Source organism: Sinohyriopsis cumingii, chromosome 4 (assembly GCF_028554795.1).
Source record: "Sinohyriopsis cumingii isolate HCF-2022 chromosome 4, ASM2855479v2, whole genome shotgun sequence".
Lineage (NCBI taxonomy): Eukaryota > Metazoa > Mollusca > Bivalvia > Unionida > Unionidae > Sinohyriopsis > Sinohyriopsis cumingii.
Window position 1 is genome coordinate 11,934,819 of NC_142964.1, and position 22,806 is coordinate 11,957,624.

The 22,806-nt window shown below is 34.4% G+C and overlaps 1 protein-coding gene across 2 annotated transcripts in view; it reads left to right on the top strand.

Moving 5' to 3' along the window:
- LOC149800631 (centrosomal protein of 120 kDa-like) overlaps positions 1-18,907 on the top strand; it is a 90,842-nt gene extending 71,935 nt beyond the window's left edge. The window contains exons 16-22 of one of the 2 annotated variants that reach the window (XR_016420538.1): positions 1,614-1,706; positions 2,777-2,889; positions 3,362-3,410; positions 6,428-6,550; positions 9,826-10,070; positions 15,099-18,203; positions 18,270-18,907. Coding sequence is in view for 1 of the 2 variants with exons in the window: in XM_089954627.1 (XP_089810753.1) it covers positions 1,614-1,706; positions 2,777-2,889; positions 3,362-3,410; positions 6,428-6,550; positions 9,826-10,070; positions 15,099-15,336 (861 nt within the window). In the remaining variant the exon portion in view is untranslated. Of the gene's footprint in view, positions 1-1,613; positions 1,707-2,776; positions 2,890-3,361; positions 3,411-6,427; positions 6,551-9,825; positions 10,071-15,098 lie in introns of both variants that reach the window. The other variant, XM_089954627.1, reaches the window with a different exon arrangement.
- The last annotated feature ends 3,899 nt before the right edge of the window (positions 18,908-22,806 follow it).

The window sequence follows — 22,806 nt, forward strand, 5'->3', positions numbered from 1 at the left end:
TATATTTCAATGACATTGTGTAATAAATAGCATTTTTATGTTTATATTTGGTTTAAAGTATATCTTAAATAGGTTATTCAATTTTTTCCTTTTATGTGCAATATCCCAAGCTATTTGGTCACTTCAGAAACAAACAACGGGTAACAGACCATGCCTTGAGTTCTTCTGGTCTGTCACGAGTGGAACTAACTACATTGACAAACTATAACTTTCATTGGGATAAAGTTAGAATCTTGATATATTTTATATTTTCCCATTCTTCATAATTTTAGTTCCTTTAAGGTGTTCCACTTTTGTAAAAGCATACTACAGCATTCAAATTGACATGATTGTTACATTGTATAAAAAATGTATAAATGGAGCTGCACACCAGAAAACTTATTTTTATTCAGGTCATATTCAATACTTTACCATTTGAGACCAGCATTACATGGAAACCTTCATTCACTGAGACCAAGATTAGACCAAGTTAAGAAAGGCTTCAGATCTGTGCAATGAGTGTTCATTGCATGTAAATTCTACAGAAAATATTACAGTATTTAAGAAGAGCTATCTTGAGCGTGTATATGGTTCTAATAGATTTTGTATTTATTATGGTAAACTAAATAGTATTTATGGTTTATAACTTATGTATAGTGTACACTGTTTTATTTTCCCCCTAAAAGTTTTTTTTATATTTTTTTTTCCCCATACTTTTCTATGTCATGACTATTACTTGTCGATAGATATTCAGCAGTAAGTATCACAAGGTAATGTACATCAAACTGTATGATTTTAAGTGTTTTTTGATTACTTGGACCATTAACTGTGTAGCTATGTAATAAAATCAAGTTTTCAGATGTTAAATACTCCATCTTTTCACAAGCAATAATTTTTAACAGCCAACTATATTTAAATGGCATCCTCCAAATATAAGATCTGAATTTGATGGTTTTGAGTCGGAGCATGAGATTGAGAATATGGGGCCACATTTCCGTGGTTGAAGTGACTAAAATTCCAATTTAGGTTAACCATTCCAAGAGCTTTTGCTATCTATTTGCAGCTTGGTTCTCTGGATGAAGCTAGGTTAAATGTTTTGCTTAAGGTCATAAAGTACAGCAGTGACCATAGTGGGACTTGTAAATCTATAGGGTCTTCTCAATCAACCATGTTGCCTTTGAAGACCCTTTTTTCCCAATGAAAAATATTAGTGTTGATGAAACATCGACCATACAGGACAATATGGTTGTTTCAGAATAAGATAACCACATATTGAAGTCAGAGATTAATTAAAAGATTGTTCCAATGAATATCACTTTCTATGGGAAAGGCAGTTTGAAGTAATATGTGTTATTTGTATTTATGTATGGGAAAGGCAGTTTGAAGTAATACATGTATTTGTATTTATGTATGGGAAAGGCAGTTTGAAGTAATACATGTTATTTGTATTTATGTATGGGAAAGGCAGTTTGAAGTAATACATGTTATTTGTATTTATGTATGGGAAAGGCAGTTTGAAGTAATACATGTTATTTGTATTTATGTATGGGAAAGGCAGTTTGAAGTAATACATGTTATTTGTATTTATGTATGGGAAAGGCAGTTTGAAGTAATACATGTTATTTGTATTTTAGCTGACAGAGTATGCCCAGTTAGAGGAGCAGCTCAGGAAGACCTTGGCAGACCTGGAGAAGAGAGAGAAACAAATGGCTGCCAATGAACAGGAGGTTTATATTAATACTCATAATGTTTCAATATACTGACAGCCCTATGCATATTAGGAGGGAAAACAGTTTGTTATTTACACAGTGCTTTGGTTCCCTATTTGCCGAAAGATGCTACATTTTACTTCGTTCAGTAATCTGTCCAATCTTAATGTGTAGGCACAACTCTGGTACTTATCAGGCCCTGATTTCTTGCCTCAACTTTCAGGCCTCAAACTGGGAATAAATTTAAAACATTTTGAAGTTGAGTATCAAAGGCTGATTAATATATACATTTTCTGTACCCTCTATGTTATTGCAAAATGGTTTTGCACATTTTGAAAGCACGTTTGAATAAAAGTGTGATTTCTAAAGCTAAGGTCTGAATCATAGAATATTTTAAAAATCCTGATCCTGTAGGGAAGCCAGTAATACTGATTTTATTCTTGTTATGTAATTAATGTTACTCTTTGCTTGATACTTCAATGAATAGCTTTCCTCAGTGAACATCAGGAGGATGAAATGCACATAAAACTGACATGTTTCACTTTACTTTTATTGGCTTGTTCATACCCCCCAGCTCAGCTGATCAGGTGCAAAACGCATGAGTACATCTAAGCTAGTCATAGCGAATCCGGTAATTTTATGAGGGAAACAAGCACAGAATGCAGGATGAACAGAAATTAAATTTTTGAAAAAAACAACACAAAAATGATTGTTTTTAAACTGAATGAAACAGAGCAAAAATTCAACTTTATTTTCAGACTTATTGCAGTTGCAGTTTTATTGTAAGGTATTGTAAATTCACTGATGCCTTTTGCAGGTAGTGGAGTTTATTTCCAAACATTAATTTGATTGGGTAAGTATTCATGGAGAAACATTTACTTTAAAAATCTACTTTCCTACAATTTAATGTCACAGATTACTAAGAAAATGTTCCCTATATTACAAGTCATGAGATGGTTTTCGTTCATGCTTTTTAGAACTTAATGTCACAAATTACATAGGAAATGTTCACTACATTACAAGCCATGAAGATTATGTTTTCCAGAACTTAATATCACATTATATAGGAAAGATAATCTACATTACAGGTAACGAGACTTAGGACAGAACTACAGAGGGACCATGACAGAAAACTTCAGGAGATGAAAGAGGCCTCTAGAAGAATGAAGGATGACTGTGACCATCAGGTAGAGCTAGAAAGGTAGGATGAAATTTATAGATATCTGGCTGTAGCTGTATGTCTTTAATATGTGTCAGTGAAAATTATATCACTGTGACCTACATTTCAAGCCTCATTGATGTGTGCTTATCTTTGAGTTAAATGGAATGCTTCCATTCATTTAACTTGTGATAAAGATGCATAATGAGGAGTACTACCCACATAAGTGAAAACATGGTGAATGAGACCTGTATTTGATACTCCACTGACCTGCATTAACAGTTTAATTTAGCTCAGGTTAATGGACATTGATGGCTGCAGAATCATGTAACTAGATGCATCATAAGAAGTGACCTTTATTTCAGTCTTCTATGACATGCATTAACCTTTGCTTTTAGCACTTTGCCTTTGACACTGTTTCTGCAGAGTGATGTAAAGTGATGCTTTGCAGTCTCAAATTTTTTGTTTTTATTGCACAGTTCCTTTTACACTTTTAAATTAATTTTTCTTGCAGAAATAAAGCAAAGGAATTAGAGAATATTATAGCCAGATACAAAGAAGAAGTAAGTATAAAAGTAAAACAATTACTCTGTCAAATCAGCTTTATTAAACACTTCCTTATGTAGTTACCACTGACCGGTTGCAAGGTCAACAGAAGTTGCTTGGTGCAATAATTGCACATTGTTGCATAACACAGGTTAACTTGTCAGGGCTATAGAAATTGGATAGCCATTGCCCAGGACTATTTTATTTTCATGTCGGACAGGCGCCTGAAGCAAGTGTTTAGTCACAGACATCTCCAGTTCTTCAAAACTGAACCACCACCCCCAATTTCATTAGCAAGATTTACACAAATACATTTTTTTCCTGCACCATCCTCTCCAGGTAAACAATTTCCCAACTTCATGTTATTATTTGCACCCAGTCCAGATTTGACTCTTAGCATCTGCCAGTATAGTGCACTGACATGTGGCTTTCCAAACATTAGCAAAAAAGAGAATGGCTCGTTTCACTAAAAAAAAATATGTCAGCTGATAATTATGTCTGTCGTAATTTTATTCTAAAATTCAGGTACAGTAGTACACCAGATTAGAAAACATTTGATTTATTTAACAGTAGTACACTAGATTAGTAATCATTTGATTTATTTAACAGTAGTACACCAGATTAGTAATCATTTTATTTATTTAACAGTAGTACACCAGATTAGTAATCATTTTATTTATTTAACAGTAGTATACCAGATTAGCAATCATTTTATTTGACAGTAGTACACCAGATTAGTAATCATTTTATTTATTTAACAGTAGTACACTAGATTAGTAATCATTTTATTTATTTAACAGTAGTACACCAGATTAGTAATCATTTTATTTATTTAACAGTAGTACACCAGATTAGTAATCATTTTATTTATTTAACAGTAGTACACCAGATTAGTAACCAATTGATTTATTTAACAGGAAACATCGTCCTACAGATCTCTAGTCAAAATTATTTGTAAATTTTTTAAACATATATTCAAGATTATTCTTGTATATATATTCTACCATACATTTTAGCAAAATTAAGTGTCCCTTCTTTCTGCCATATTTTGCAATGTTTATTTTATGTCTGCTTCTGTCAGTGACTTTAAATGCCTAATTTTTAGGTGGTTTTTTTTGTAAGGGTATTGAGAATGGCACCAAAGATAAGAAACTTTATTTTCATTTCATAATTTGAACAAGAAGAATTAACTGTAAAATGAGCCAATTAGTCATATTACAGACCTGCCAACTCTTACAATTTTACTGTAAGTCTTATGAAAATTACCCTTAAAATACAGATAAAAATCGGGATAATTGGTTCATCCATGTTTTATTTGGATCTGGGTTTCATCTTAGGATTAGTGAAATTAGTCAAGGAACTAGACTAACATTACAGCAGCACCCCAGGCGCTTTAAACTGCACCCATTTGTTCATGCGGAGCACCTGCATGATCAAACTGCTGAGTATAAAATTATTAAAAGTGGCGTCTGGAAAACGATGCATGTTTAAGAGAGAAGGGAAAAAAGTGTTAATAATCAACGCAGAAGAATATAAAGGAGTATTTAGATTCTTCTGAATAAAAGCTGGAAAGGACACAATTACGTTTATTGGATATTGCCTGCCAATTTGAGTATGTCTCCTGGCGGGAGATATGATTGCCATCATCATTTGAAATGGAAAAGAATTTGCAAGAACTATGTCAAGTTGAAAGTTAGCAACAAGCCATTGAGCTGCATAGGGTTTGGAACTAGAGTTTGTGCAACTAACTATGCTAGTGGTAAATAAAGTCTATGCATACTTTACAAACTTTTCAGTTGAACATAATGTTTATCATTGATGCATCAAACTTTTAATTACATTTTCCAGTTTTACAGTAGCAGTTATTCATATTTTCTTACACCTTACTGAAAACTGGTCAATCTTACAGAAAAAAATCAACTGTCTTACTGAGATGGACTCATCAGGGTTGGCAGGTCTGATACTAGAAACAGAAATTGTATATATTTACCACAGTATGTCACTCATACAACACTTAGCTACATTATATTGCAGTACATACTCGAAGTACCATAGCACAATACATTGATATCCATATATGATTTCCTTAGCATTATAGACATAAGATACTGAAAATAAAAAAATATGGACAAGAAAAATGGAACAAGTAAAAAATTAGACGGGATAAGTCCCTTTTCCAAAGTCACTTGCCCAGGACATGTGGCACAGCCCAGCATGTGTAGCACAAACTAAAGTATGTTGCACATAGCATCACAAATTTTTCCTATGTGTAACTCATTTTATTTTCAGGTCAGCATCATTAACTGTAACTAGAAATACCTATTTCACTTTAAACACTCCATGAATGAGGCAATGTTAGCTACATTTAATTATGCCGACCTGAATTTTACTGTGTTACTGATGGGAAAAATCCACGATGCTATGTGGAACAAACTAAAACAAGGTCCCACAAAATAGATGACAGTATAATAAATATATATGTATTGTAAATTTGGACTTTGAATACGAAAAGGCATATCACATTTGTGATGATTACACTGGAACTGAAGGAAAAGATTGAACTAAGACATGAATATCGCTTGACAAAAGTTGGTATTTATTTCTTAAAGTTATGCCACCAGGAGACATTACTGGCATTTTTAATGATCAGAATTTCATCAATCGTTCTTCATGTGTATAATTTACTGAGGAATTTTTTAAAAAAGAAATTTCATACAAATAATTTACTTTATATTAAAAGCTGCAAATTTTATTATGTTGATCGAAATTATCTGGCCACTAAACACTGTTTTCGACATTAAAATGAGCAATATATCAAAATTTCATATCCCCGCTTTGATTGTGATTTAATTCACATTCAACAAATATGGGCCCAATTCATTTGGTATCTTCTATTTTTTTTAAAATGGGATCCAAATCTGATACCAGCGTAAATATGCAGGTTTGCAAGTTATCCAGACACAAGTTATCGAGTGAGAGATTATCATCAGTTCTGAAGAAGACCTGCGGATGCACATGTTTCTGTTCATTTCAGTTAAATGAGGCAGAGAAGAAGTACCACAAGTTAGAAAGGGATTTCATGGTGTTTAAAGAGGACAAGAATTCCAAGCCTGAAGTGAGACTACAGTCTGAAATTAATCTCCTCACATTAGAGAAGGTAGGAATTACAGTGTAACTGCATTATTCTGACTGCCACTTATCCAGCTGCTGTAAAATCTGGATAGTAATCATGTGTGCTTAATTTAAATTCATGAAGGTCAAAGAAAACAAGGAAGAAAAGATCTACAAAAAGATAATGTAAATAGATAAATCAGTTATCATTCCCAAAAAGAAACAAAATCACCATCAAAAGAGCACATTTTACCTGTTCAATTGCTTGACTTTTACATGTACACACATACAAAATGAATGGTAGCTAACTTGACATGTTAGACATTTGACATAACATGCACGTAATTATTCTGTCCAATCATTTTGTAATTATGTTTTCCCAATTATTTAGCTCAGCATATGTCTTGTTTGTCTATGCAACCATGAACAGTTGCTATTTGAAATTTGTCACAAACCACTGGACCAGTTTTGGCATAGAGCATCTGGCATAAAGGACTATACAAATGTTGCCAATCTGCTATCAGAAATGACCACTGTTACTAAATATAGAAAAGCCACTGTTACTAAAAATAGACAAATCTTTATAGCAACAACTTCTTCAAAGCTGCTGAATAAAATTTAGCCAAACTTGAAGGAAAGCATCCTGGCATGATGACCTTTAAAGTTCGTGCAGATGATGCCAATTCACCATACAATATGGCCACTGTAACTAAAAATAGCAAAGCTTTTTAAGTGACTTCTCTAAACTCATTAAACAGAATTTGACTAAACCAAAGGGTTTTCAGATTTGTATGACTGATGCTGATTCACTGTACATAGGGTACTAGAGGGAAAAAATCTTTAAATAACTTCTCCAAATATGCTAAACAAATTTTGATCATATATGAAAGAAATCATTCTGACATGAAGAACTTTTTGCACAGATGATGCAAGTCCACCATTGCTAAAAAAAAAAGAAAAACCTTCAAAAAGCTTCATCCCTGAAACTGTTGAGTACAGACTTGATGACAGAAAGCTTCTTGACATGAAAACCTTTCAGTTGTTACAGAAGATGCTGATCTGCCATCAAATAGGGTCACTGTTGCTAACAGGAGAACATATCTAAGACCAACAACTTAACAACTACAAACTAAAGGACTTATATATATATATTGGTTATGCACATTTACATAACAAAAATATGGCAATATGGCTCATCAATTTCAAGGTCAGTAGAAACTAGTATTCAGCATCAGGTTAGGCCAACTAGTTGAAACATCAAAAAATTCAAGATTTTATTCCTGTAGAAATATTTGTGTAGAATTTTGTGACTTCAGTGCTTTTTTTGTATATCTTTTTTTCTTGTCTCTCCGTTGTATTTGCCTTTGAAAAAGACTTGTTTCAAATCAAGATTGTTTAGACTAGTTAGAATCTAGTTTTGAATTGCTCATTGAAAGATAGAGGGAGAGAGACACACTATTTAACCTTACATGTGTAATTTTGACACACAAGACGCACTTCTTGTCCACATGTGTAATTTTGACCACATCATCAGATACGTAAGAGGATGGCATTTGATTAAGAGTGGCATTTAGATGTGCACAACAGTTTCTATACACCTGCCATGACCCAAGTTTCTGCACATGTCAGATGTGGTTTAAATGGGACCTCTGAGTCATGCCCTGATGTATACAATAGTGGCCCCTGTGTCTCAACTATAGAATCTGTTCTTCTCCTCACCTTATATATATATATATATATATATATATATATATATATATATATATATATATATACACACACATATATATATATATATATATATATATATATATATATATATATATATATATATATATATATATATATATATTCGAAGTCAGAAGACCAGTTGAGAAATGCAGCTGGCTTTGGTCACAGGATCTATTCTTACTCACCCAGTCTATTGACCTTCAAGACAGATTTTTGGGATGGACATGATAAAGTTGGGAATGTGTAGTTGTGTATGTGGGAACCTTACTGTCTTATATATACCAATCACTGTAATCAAAAATCAGAGATTTAAAAGGGGACATTTCTAGCTCTGATGCACCTAATATAGCTCTGAAAATTGCTTTTGGGATTCCATACTAAGCTAGGGACTTGTAAAGCTACAGTAATCCCAGCTGTATCAGTGAGTAAATGAGTTTTGAAGTCTCAGGGGAAATGTGAAAAGCATACTCAAATTAAATATTGATAGTGGGAATGAATTTTAATAAGTTTGCTTTAATATGAAAAAGTCAAAAGGAGTTATAAAACAATGACAAGTAAGTGTATTAACTTACAAAACTCTCCACCTCTACTGCGATATGAATGAATTTTTTTTAAAGTTACGTTAAAAATCCTAATCACACAGACCTTGAGCTTCAGTGTCTTTATCGTTTAACAAAAAATATGTTTCTTTAGTTGTACTTGCCCAAACATTATATGGATTCACCCTCAACACAGACATCTTTCTGGCATTCTACTCCAGTGGTAACTGAAATATGGACTCGATTTGTCACCAGTCCAAAAGGAGATCATTCTAGTCTGACTCCCGTCTATGTGGGCAGACAACTTTTGGCTTTTTTGTAACTCAGAATTAACTGGGAGGGCTGGTTTTGTGAGGTTGTGGTCATACTCCTAAGATACTCTGATAGGTAAATATTATCAAAGAAACAATTTACTCTGAAATTTTGTCTTTAATGATACCATATTTTTTCATAAATTGATTAAAGCACCAAGACAGAATTCAAAACCCAACTAACAGTTCTTACTTACTGATACATTTATGTGATAATATTGGTTTGCTATGATATATGACAATGCACAAGATTTTTTCGAGGCAAATTCAGAAATACTGGATATCAAGGGGATTCATTGTTAAATTTATATGTTAAAACTAGAACTAAATGTGATAAGATCGCTACAGATTTCTTGTCCATCCTGCAAAAGCTAAGTTGAACGTATTTCTGTAGAATAGTTTAATATAACTGCCTGATGAAAAATTAATATTGGAAGGAGGTTTTATTTTATCAAGAATTCATACTCTGCCATTGAACTTTTAACTCTAAATATATTTCTTATGCAAAGAATGTTACCACTTTATTTTTCATGAATAAATGAAAATGTTCTGTTTCAAAGAATGAATTGACTGGAACATTTCAGAGTTTACATTTCTGGATTTGGTAAAAATGAACTTAGGGCCAAGTGCTTAAAAAGTGATTAAATAATTTTTAAAAGTCAAGAGATGATCCACTTTGCTATAAAATGTGCAGTTACAGGTAACAGCACACATTCATATTATATCAAATTTCCTTTAAGGTTGAACTGGAGAGGAAACTTGATGCAGTGACAAAATCTAAGATCCACTACAAGCAGCAGTGGGGTCGTGCACTAAAGGAGCTTGCAAGACTCAAGCAACGTGAACAAGCACAGGCCAAGGCACACCTGCAACGGCAGCAACAGGAGCTTGAGCAAATGCGACTCCGTTACATGGCTGCTGAAGAAAAGGAGGTTGTTAAATCTGAGAAGAAGGAACTGGAGGATATAAAAAATGAAATAAATAAGTAAGTATGCCATCATATAAAGATCAATACCAAAGAACTGAGAATCCCAGGGAAGAAGCAGCAAGTACACCAGAAGGGCAGGATAGCTTAGAATTTGTTCTATGTGCCTATCTTGTACTGGTCATTTTTTGGCCCACCACTCCAGTAGGAGCATCTTGATTGGGCCTGCATATCCATCCATCCATATGTCCAGAGCAAACCTTTTTTTAGTAAGATTGCACAAAAACGACTCATGGTCGACAAATGAAATTGGGTTAGCTGATTTCTGTACATATGTAGATGACACATTATTAGATTTTTAAGTGATGGCTAGTTTTTTGTTGTTTTGCAAATTTTGTAAACACTTTTTGGGCTTAAGATTTTGTGACAAATTGTTAGCATGGTTGAGTTAAAACCAATCTAATTACCTTATATACTCACGTGTAAGCCAAGTCCAACAACTTCGACCCTGATCTGCCATCACTTAATACTCCAGGAGGTCTTGATCTACTGATTACTGTAGAGACCTAGATCCTCCAGTACATTATGTGACAGGTTATCCAGATTTGTACAATTTTATAGTTGGGCTTGACTTATTAGCAAGTGTATATGGTAGACTATTGATAAATTTGATAGGCATTTTTTTAAATTTAAATGTACATGACTTTGTTACATTCTCTGGCTATTACAGCAATATTTCTAATTTTTTTCTAACTTTTTTCTTTTAAAAAAATTATTCTGTTCGACTTTTGGTTGCATGTCTGTGAGTGGGGGGTGTGACATAAATGTCGTATATACACAAATCTAGCTGTCTTCTTTCTCATTTTCGCATCTGCCTTGGATGCAGGAGATCGTAGGTTTGAGCCACGGTCGAGTTGTACCAAAGACATAAAAATGGTACAGCTGCATTGCTAGGTGCTCAGCATTAAGAGGTTAGTGTTAGGACTGATTGGCCTGGTGTTGGGATAATGTGACGGTGGGACATCATGCTACATGTCTGCAGTATGATGCCCCAGTGCTAGACATCACTATAAGCTGCCACACTGCATACATCATAGTGATATGAGCGAAAAATTGTTAAAGCTACATTAAAGTACAAATCACACACACTCTCTCATTTTCCAAAAAATTTCTAATATTTAGGACAAATTTCTGGCCTAGTTTTTAATGTGTTATCTTTCTATGGTCTTAAACTAAGTAGCAGAAAAAGCAAAACCAACAAGTTTAGTAAAATTTAACATGATTTACTTCCCAAGAATACAATGTGCAGATGTAAAAGGAACTTACAGTATTGTGAATTAAATCCCAGATAATCCTTAAAGTTCTATCACAAGTCCAGAAATTTAGAGCGTTCCATGTTGGTTGTGCTGATGTGCCATTAGTCTTGAATGAGTTGATGTGCCAACAGTCTTGATGTATCACAGTGACATAGTCCAGAATGTCCTTGAATAAATTCACAATAATCCCCAAATAGTGATTTAGTCCAAAAGACCTATAAGTACCTTTGTAATTCCAATGAATACATTTTAAATAAATGATCCTTTCAAATTATATCTGAACACAACTGAACTTAAAGTAGGAATGAAATAATTTTGTTTACTTCAGACTCATATAAAATCCTAAAAGACAATAAGATGACCAGGATGTGGGTCATTTTCCCATCAATTTTTAGACAAGTTATCTTCTAGAACATTATTAGGCTAGAGTTTGAACTTGGATATCAGTAAACCAGGTTATTTATAACTTGTAACAAGACAAAAATCGTGTACACCTTCTAGAACCTTCTAAGTTAAAAAGGCCGTGTCAGAATGTGTACATTATCTTAAAGTACAATTTATTATCATGGAAATAATGTGTTGTTTACAAATGACTACACTCTACAATCATATAAAAAAGTTAAATACACTTTAGATAAACATAGCAGAATGATGTACATTCAAGAACCTCAACATGCATGCATTTATCTTGTCATTGCATGAAATTGTGCAGACTGAAGTGATAAATGAATTTGGATTGGATTTTTTACAAAGCTTTCACAATTTTTCAGTCATATCACTATGATGTCTGCAGTGTGACAGTTTATAGTGATGTCTAGCACTGGGGCATCATGCCGCAGACATGTAGCATATGTCCCACCCAGTCACATTATCCTGACACCAGGCTGACCAGTCCTAAAACTAACCTCTTAATGCTGAGTGCCAAGCAAGGCAGCTGTTAGTACCATTTTTATAAGTCTTTGGTATGACTGGGCCAGGTATCGAACCCATGACCTCCCGCATCTAGGGCCACTAAGCCACCGCAGTGGTTGATAAATGAAAACTGATGTCTTATTTATATGTATCTCTTTTTTTATATAGGATACCCAATGCAGTAACAGTTTGTGTCTATATGCATATATCCATCCATCCATCAGTGAATCGAAGTACTCAGAATACTAGTACTTTTTAAAAAATTTATTCAGAAATTTTGGAAAATTTTGAAATGTTGCTATAATGGCATTTAAATCTGATAAGATCATGTACATACAAACAGGCACAAAAAATTGTATTGTTTGCCTTAAGTGGTTTTCATCTAAAATGTAAAAATCCATGTAGTTAAAAAATGATAAGCAAAAATTTTATGATTGATGTAAAATGTAAAATTGCTGTAAAATGCCCCAGAAATCTAATGGAGTCCTGTCATCAAAATATATATGCCAAAGATGGTTAACAAATAAATTTCTCCACCTGAAGTGATTTTTGCTTAAATGACCAACAGGTCCCAGAAGTTAAAAATTTGCCAAAATTGAAATTTTTTGGTAATGATCTGAAAATTTAATCAGGTCATCTACATTTGCAATTCCAAATAGTTCACAAATATGTTTTTAAGAAAAATTGTAGCATTGCTGTAAGGGCCTAAAAATTAAATCAGGTCATCTCGTTACAATGATATTTCATGGCTAGAAGGATAATAACCGATTTGAGACAGGTATACAAGCAGATATATAGACAAAAATATCCTCCATGCTGTTCGACTGGAAGGATAAAATTCATCAAAGTATGATCGAAGAATAATATGCTCATGTTGACCTTGTGCCAATAATGTCTGCTACAGATCAAGTCACTTCATCAAAACTTTTGGGATACGTTTCGCACTCAGGAGGATCATAAATAGTATCTAATTTAACACCTCTATGACTGGAAAAAATACATTAAAGTAGGACATCAGAACAATATGCATATGTTGACTCTCCAGTTTCTCCATTTGGCAACATGGTAACTGCTCAGGGATGTTCTGAATGCTCAGATTTTTCTAAGTTGCAATTTCCACAATTATCTGATTTGTTAGACAAATTGGAACAGTTTTTCCAGCTTCACATATAGGTCTTAGCAGTTTAGGCTATAAAAATAATGAATGACAGTGCACATGGGCAGGGTATCTAACGGGTACACCACGGGTAATCTTGTGTTCTGGTTCACCCTAATTGGAGGATAAATTCTCATCATAAGGTCAAGGTATTTTCCATCTGGAAAAGAGCCAGCTATGTGATAGCAACAGGTAAGTATTAGATCATTAAAATCAGTTTTACCCCACCCACTCCCAAACTCAGGGCCCCGAGTGTCCGAGTGGTCTAAAGCGCTCTCCGTTACGGATCACTGCCATCTCACCTCTGTCTGCGCCGGTTCGAGTCTCGGATTCAGCCATTCTGGGTATGTGAGAAAGCTTGCCAGTAGCTTCTCGTGGGTCAGTGGTTATTCCCGGGGTGTTCCTGGGTTCTTCCTCCACCATTAATACTGGCCGCCATGTATAGCCTATCGTGTGCTGAAAAATGGCGTTAAACCCGACAACAACAACAACAACAACTCCCAAACTAGTTTTTCCCCCAAATTTTATCATCCTGAAGTTGTTTAAAAAAATGCTGTGAGAGTACTTTTTCTGGGCATTTACCTGTTGCCCTTTTTATCAGTTTAAAATTTTGGCTGATACTGAGGTGAAAAATCATCCCGGATCCATCCCCTTGAAAGCCTTCAGATTCCATTTCATTCTCAGGATTACTGCTGAAAAGTACATGAAGCCATGCATCATCATTTTGATCAACTTCATGCAATTCTGTTCCATTATTTAAATCATTATCATCAGATTCATCAACTTCAATATTACTACCCTCCAAGTTGTCCATGATTTTATCAGTTGATTTTCAAGCAAGCAAACACTTTCCTATTCATGGTTTTTTGGTGGGGGAGTCATGTTGCAGTCATGCTTTGATCATTTCCTTATTTGGTGATGAAGTGCATAACAATTTTGATTTATAACACATGTTTCTATAGAGACAACACAAATATGTAGTAGATTATGCCCGTGTTGAGGATGAAATTAGATACTACAACAGCAGTCATATACATGATCAAATGGGGTAAGGATCTAAAAGAAAGAACTTTTCATAGGAAAGGAAAGCTTTCATGTGGTGAAATCTTTAAAAGGTAGCCAGGGACAACAGAGAGTTAAGTGGCTGATTGTTCTGGCTCCAGCCTTTAGAGAAAATTACTTGGAAAAGACTTCTGCCACAAAAAGTGGACACTGTATGTGAGAAAAATTCCCACCATAATTAGTGACGGTCAGTATTGGGTGTTTGATAGATGCAGAAATACATGAAACTGATACTGATTACCAAAATCCTTAAATAAACAAAGGGACAAACGTGGGGGGGGGGGGTACTAGGCACTTCCACCCTGCTTGCCCATCCCCCCATCCCCCCAATCAAACTGATGTGGGAAACCAGAAAGCAAACAATTTATACTGCACTATGAAAAATTGTATATATTGTTCTAGGAGATTCATGCAAGCAGTATGCCAATGGTGCATGCAAAACGTGATCGTTGAATGACTTGGGGATAATGTCCTTGGTAATTAACCATTTTGAACTACTGAGCATTGTCTGAAAATTGCACCATTATAAAGGTGGGCTAGTGTAAATATTCAGTAAAAACCACTGATTATTAAACAATTCTTTCATATTAGCATTTGCCCTGATGGTACGGAGATTCTGAATTTTGTTTGTACTATTTCCAGGCTTAAGCAGTTGGAGGAGGAAAGGTTTAAATCTCAGGAGGACAGTCCGCGAGGGGTGATCGGGAAACTTAAGAATAATCAAGACCAGGACAGCCTAGATGAGCATATAACACGCCTTATTGAAGAACGAGACACACTGCTGAGGACAGGGGTGTATTCCACACAGGATCGGATCATTGCAGAGCTTGACAGACAGATTCGAGAATCAATAGCACAGAAAAAACTTGGCAGTGTTTGACAACACATAGGAGAGAATTTTTCAGACTTGGTTATATTCATGTTCTTGAATGTGCTCTTAGGTACTCTGAGACAAGTACAAAAAAATGAGTGGATCAAGTAAGGAATCTTCACTTGTGTTTTCAGTCAGTGATGGTTATAAACTTGTTGATTCAGTCAGTTGATGCCTTCTGAATCATTATCATGCAGATTATTTAAGTGGAATAAAATAGATTTGCAACAGTATCAGTGTTGATAGAATCTTCATGGGTGGGAGATAAATTAAAATCAGAAGACATTATGAAGGCTTTGCTTGAGCAGTTTTCAAGTGTGTAGAAAAGTTGCTTTAGGACAACATTTGGTTAAACAGTGTCATCACCAATCCCTTTTTATTACATATGCATTTAATCTCACATGCTTACTCAGTTGATTTGTTCATTGATACAGATGTTCAGTCAATATTTGTGTATTACAAGCACAGATTGGAACTATTTAAGTGTTTTCTTTGACAACTATTCATCGATATTCTTCGGCACCAAGAAACACTTTCATAATTCCCAATTCATTTTGAATTTCCATCACATTGTAAACTTGACGTTATTTAGAAAACATAAATGAGTAGGTATATAATAAGTACATACCCACATTTGTGTATTGTTTCATGTCGGGGGAGAAGAACTTGTTTGATATGGCTAATAAATGTCTGGGCCTGAGGGCCTAAGTGTATCCTTAGGCCATATCAAGCTCCCTATTTCCATAATGTCTGGGCCTGAGGGCCTAAATGTACCCTTATGTCATATCAAGCTCCCTATTTCCATAATGTCTGGGCCTGAGGGCCTAAGTGTATCCTTATGCCATATCAAGCTCCCTATTTCCATCTAGTAAGAATAAATACATGTGTAGTTTTGTAGTGTCGTAGCATGGTAAATGTTAAAAAATGAAATATACTGAGTTTTATGTAGAAATAGTACTACTAAAAGAGGGTATGAGGAAGATGGTAATTGGTACAAACTTTTGTTGAGTCACTGTTAAGTGCAATTCTATGTAATAATTTTGTCCATGCAAGCTTTTGATGCAGAGTTCAGTGTTTTTCAAAGTTATACAAATTAATTATATATAATGTTTTGGAAACAAATTTTTGACTGAATCCAGAATTTTTGTCAATCATGTATCCTGAAATATTCTGAGTAAAGCTATACTCTGACAATATATCCCTGTTTGTTTGCACCCCCCTACCGATTTTGATAATGAAAACGTTTATTGTGATAAAATGTGCACTGCAATAAGTCAACTGAATCATTGAATTATAATTTCTAACCTGACTGTGACCAAAAATGGCACTAATACTGGCATCCCCTGCACCTTTCATGCTTAACAGACTTTCCATACTAACATGGCGCCATATTGCGTACACTATGGGCTAGTTTATTTCCATCAGACAACATAATGACATAGTTCATCCTGTTTGGCAACTGCCAGATAATTCCGTAAATTACATAACGTTGAGTGTTTGGAATTATATCTGTTTGCACACATGAACATAGAAATTAAACCTCTTGTTAAATCCATGTGAAACGCAAATTTGTTGTCATTCTTTTCCTTTGCTTGATTCGACATTGTAAATAATGGAAGCAGACAACTTATGCATGTACATATGTACTCGTGCACACACCCCTTTGCTAAAAATGGACTTGTCCAGGAACTGGAAATGGATCCAAGCATGTCCGTCTGTTATATTGTAAACTTCCATTAAGCATGAAACGCACAGAAGAATACGGTGTTAGGGACACTCTACTCACAGTCAGGTTAGAAATTATAAATCAGTGAATGAATTGACTAAGTTCCTTGCACTTTTTATCACATTATAGATTTCCATTATTGAAATCAGTAGAGGGGTACAAACAAATGGGTTGGTATTGTCAGACTATATTAGGATTATTCATTCGTATATGGCAATGCCTTGTGTAACCTTTGCCATATGGTATTCTAGATTATTCATGCATGACTTGCTGTTATAGTGTTTGCATAAATCCTCGTTTGTTTGTACTCCTCTACTGATGTCAGTAATGAAAATCATTATTGTGATATTTTTAAAAAATGCACAGAACTTAGTTGTTTCATTCATTGATTTATAATTTCAAACATGACTGTTACCGGGCCCCGCCATAACACTCTTATCATCTGCACATTTCATATTGAACAGTTTCCATACTAACATGGTGCCATATTGTGTACATTATGGGCGAGTCTATTTTCCTCAAACAACACAGTGATGTAGTTCATCCTATTAGGAAACTGCAAGATAATTCTGTAAATTGCCATAATGTTGAGAGTTGAGTATTACATCCCTTGGTACACATGTAATTAGAAATTACACTGCTTGATAAATCCATGTTAAACGCAAATTTGTCATTGTCATTCTTTTCCATTGCTTGATTTGACTTTGTAAATATCGGAAGCAGGCAGCATATTTAATTCTACACCTTCTACAGACATACAAGTGTAGTCATGCATCCAGCTCTGGGGCCCTAAGTGGCCAAGTGGTCTAAAGCGCTCACCTTTCCAGATCACTGCCATCTCACCTCTGTCTGCGTGGGTTTGAGTCTCAGGCTCGGCTAACGTGGGTACGTGAGAAAGATTGCCAGTAGCTTATCTTGGGTCGGTGGTTCTTCCTGGGATTTTCCAGGGTTTTCCTCCACCATTTATACTGGCTGCCATGTATAGCATATCTTGTGCTGAAAAATGGCGTTAAACCCTACAACAACAACAACAACAATCATGCATCCATCCCCGTCGCTGAAAATGGATGGACTTTGTCCAGGAACTGGTAATCATGGGCAGTCGGGTTACCTTTTACACTGAAAACTTTGTTTGGTATGAAATGCGCAGGTTGAGAGTGTTAGGGCCACCTGATCACAATTACGTTTGAAGTTATAAATCAGCGAATTAACTAAGTTCTGTGCATTTTTTAAAATCTCATTTATGCTTTTCATTTTTTAAATCGGTAAGGGGGTACAAAAAACAGGGAGGTATATTAAGACTATAGTCTCATTCATGGCTGTGCTTAGTCATACAATATTCTAGGTTAATTATGCAAGACATGCTATTAGTCTCATTCATGGCTGCACCTTGTGTAACATTAGTCATAAAGAATTCTAGGTTAATCGTGCAAGACATGCTACTTGGCTCATTCATGAGTATGTCTATTATTTTTGTGGTTGTCAACTTTGTGGTTTTGTAAAAAATGCCATTTGCATCAGTACCTAAATTCAAGGTCCTCTTTTTTCTACATAATGATCATTGGATCTTATAACAAACATGAAATGAATGAAACTTGATACCCAACGAAACTTAGCAAATCGGTAGTATCTATAGTAGTAGTAATTGCTTAAAAACTAACCCTTTGCCTTGGCATGGTCAGGTCTTTAAGAGAAAGAAATGTATAAGCCGGATCAGTTAAATTGTATGATAATTCTTGAATCCGATGATCATTTTATTCTTATGTCTGTGATAACATTATGCTTAAAAGTTGTACATTGAAGTAGATATTGTCTGAACTTAGAGTAGTTAAATAATAAAATATTATTAATATTGTTATTGTTATTGTTATTATTATTATTCATCTTGAAGTTTTCTGTTAAAAGATGTCAATTAGAGCAAGGCTGTTCTTTAAGTCTTCTTTATGAACTATTATGACATATGCATACTTGCAAAATATAATGTGCATATATGGTAATGACATTTTAAGATCTAGACATTTTTAAAACATTTTTCTGTATACACTTGACTCAGGCATTAGATACAGAACATATCACCGTACAAGTGAAATTCTGCTGTATCATTTACTGAAAAATGAAATGAAGAACAACTGCTGAATGCAAAATGATGCCTGTGTTGTTGCGCAACATTCTGTTTCTTAGATGGGACATAGTTCTCAGATGTTTTTGTTTTATACCTATCTGAAATACCAGAGACATAGATTCAGATCACCAGTTAATTGCCCTAAAGTGTGGATCTTGCATACTTGATTACACATACCTTTAGATAATTCAGTTTATTTCATTGCTTGTTGATCATTATGTAATTGCCCCAGATATACCTTTGACAAAATCAGTGTTAAGGTGCCATGTATTGGAAGAAGGAAAAAAATTGTAATACTCCTTGTGCTGGTGATTGTTAAACCCCATGCAAGTTTTGTGATGACAACTGATATGCAAATAACTCATCAATCAGGACTTTGGTAAAACTACATTAGTATTACATTTTGGAGTAGCTATTAATATTTTATTTAAAATCAGTGAAAATTCCTATATTACCGTGTTGAGGTACACTTTTGTAGCCCGTGTGGTGCATTTTGCAATACTGGTCATCTTTGGCTTTTGATCATTGTTATTTCAGGTTTATATGATTAAATAATTGGAGGTTCAAAGTTTGGCCAGCTTCTTAGCTCTGTGATATTTTTTTAATTGTGTAAATAATGTGTATTGTTAAGTTTTGCTGCAAAGAACAAGTATCATTGAGCTGAAGTTCATGTGGCCATTATTGAAGAAAAGTAATCTCAAATTGGAGAAATTGAAATTTTACTTTAGCAAATAAGTTTTCTGTTTACTTAGTAAAACAGATATTTTACCGCAGTATCATTTGTAATGTCTTGGGTGAATTTAACACCATTCTGCCAAAGTATCACTGGAAAACTGTTGAACCAGCCTTGGCCAAAGCTCAGCATGGCATTTACTGTAAAGTCTCTGCATGTCAGTACATCCATCCACAACCTAGACTAACCACAGATTTGGAATACACCTATGGGAGGATTCAACGTGCAGGTCATGGCCAGCTTGGTGCTGGTGGAGTCAGTCAGTTTTAAATATTATGGGGACATGTCTACATTAGAGGAAAAAAGTGACAAAACTTGATGTACATTTTGCATTTGTTTTATATCTGTCATGCCAATTCCTTTTAATTAATTAGCCACTTTATTTAACTTGTATAATGCTACAAAACCACTGTATAGCAAAAATTAAAAATAAATTGATGTAGATATTCTTCTTTAATGTAAGATGTTTATATTCAGTAGTGTTGTACTTGCACTTTAGGAGGTTTCGATCACTGTTTTATGTTTGGTCCAGCAAACAACCCAAAAGAAAGTGTCAATTAGGATTATTATTTTAGTGGCAGTCTTCTTTTCCACCTATTTTATTGTTTGTTTGTTTTTTATACTGCAGATATTATAAACACATTTGTGTTCTAGCCTTCTACAGTGAAACAGGACTAGCACGATGGTCAGGGTCTACCGAATGCCATGTAATGTGTCATGCAATAGTGTAACCAGCAAGTTAACTAGATGCATGCACATCCTCCAGGAATTGGATAATGAGCATAGATACAAACCTCATGTTTCAATGGCATGGTCATCACCATAAACCAATGTTAATTGTGAAAATACAGCGATTGTATATTTGATAATTCATTTTAAGCAAAGTACCATGTGTTGGTACATACATGAATAGGATGAATAGCTAAATGTGTTGATACATGTACTCTCTGTCCAATTTCATTGCATCCATGACAGTGAATCCATAATAAAATAAATGATAAAAAATAATGTAAGGAAATATAACAACATTTATAGTTCAGGATGTATGCCTATGTACATGTTGAGGTCAATAAGCAGTGTGTATAAATGTCAAATGACTGGAATTTTCTGAGCTACTTTACCCATGAATACTGTAATTCTTTCCATCATAAATAATTGTTAATGAACAAATGGAGTCATTTTTTCTGAGAATGGACTATATGATAAACAGGTCAGTTGGTACATTGCATGATGATTTCCTGAAAGCATAGCTAAATCATGTGTGCATGACTGTGCCTTCATTTTTTTTATGTTTATCTAAAGCAGTGCCTAATAATTTCAGCAACCTTAAGCTGTTGGATTGACATTGATGATCAACAATCACTATGGTAGGCAAAGTAATAGATTTATAAATTCAGGTGAGAAACCTTTCATTTGACCACTGCATTGTTAGCTGGTCGTGTAAGCCATTTGACTGAGCAAACACCTGTTGGCAGTTGTTTATCATGGACTAGGCAACACTGATACACTTAAGAAAAAAAACAAAGAAGTCTTAATAGCTTCAGATAAACGGACCATCTTGTATAGCCTATCATGTGCTGGAAAATGGCCTAAAAACTGCATCTTTATCAGGCCAGTTATATTTGACGTATAATCTGAGACAAAGCCTGGAAAATAGTTTTGTACTGTAAATTGGAGTTAAAACAAGCAACCATTTGAATCAGAAGACTGTTAGGCAAATATTCAAATAGAAAACTGGTTTTCAAAAATTTACTTGTTTACCTAGTGAGCAATGACACATAGAACCAAACTCAGCAGTTGACCATGGAATAGGCAGTGCAGTTTGGCAGCATCCTGTAAAAGAAACAAAGCAAATATAAATATGCAACACTGAATTAGATTACAAAAGCACATCTTGAAACCTGCTGAATCACCTGAAATTGATACACCCACTCACAGTGAAATCATAATGTCAATACATTGCTCACAACATCAGAATTTCATTCGTTGTTGATTACTCTTGAAAACATGATGTTTAGTATAGTAAGTTGATTAAAAGGCATGGCATGAAACAGGAGTAATATCAGAAGTCAACAGTGTCCTTATGTGATAATGAACATATCCAAATTTCATTTTGGTATTTTCTGCAAGTTATTACTGTAAATAAAACAAAAGGGCATAGTTTTGAAAACAAACTTACAAAATCAAGTCATCAACTGTGTACATGAATTGTCTTCATATTTTAGCATTCAGGACAAGTTACATTGAAAGTTGATGTGTGTGTGATTTTAATGTGCACCCTTTTAGAACTGCTGTGCCAGGTCTCTTTGACTTTAGAGTGGTGAGTGCCAAGTCATATTCACCCCAATAATTTAATTATCATTGTTAGTACATACTATACAAATCTACAACTCGTACTGCGTGCCTTTCCAAAGAGTCTGGCTTGCCATAGGTTGCTTACACCAGGTCTACACAAGATCTTGAGATGGTAACTGTATTTAATAGAACAATTAATTAGGAGTTGCTGTCCCTGTTTACCTTTAGTCCAACTTAGCAACAAGGGATTGCACTGAGTTGGAAAATAACAGGAAAATTAACACCTACATTCGTTTGATTAATCTTAATAACAAAATATTTTACTAAAATGTCATTGTTTGAAACATGATGGGGGTGGGAGTGGGAACAAATCTCAAAGTAGACAAAAAAGAGGCAGATTTGAAAGCTTTATTAACATCAGTGAATATTCAAATTCTTTCCAATATTCTTATTGGAAAATTTGGTATTCATTTCAGCTGTACTAAAACTCTTGGGCTCTTGAGTGATCATTTCAACATGAAATTTATGATAAAAGTTTGCATCAGGATTGATAATATTCTTGGAGTTTCGTCAAGTTTTATATAGGATCTGATTTTATTTGAC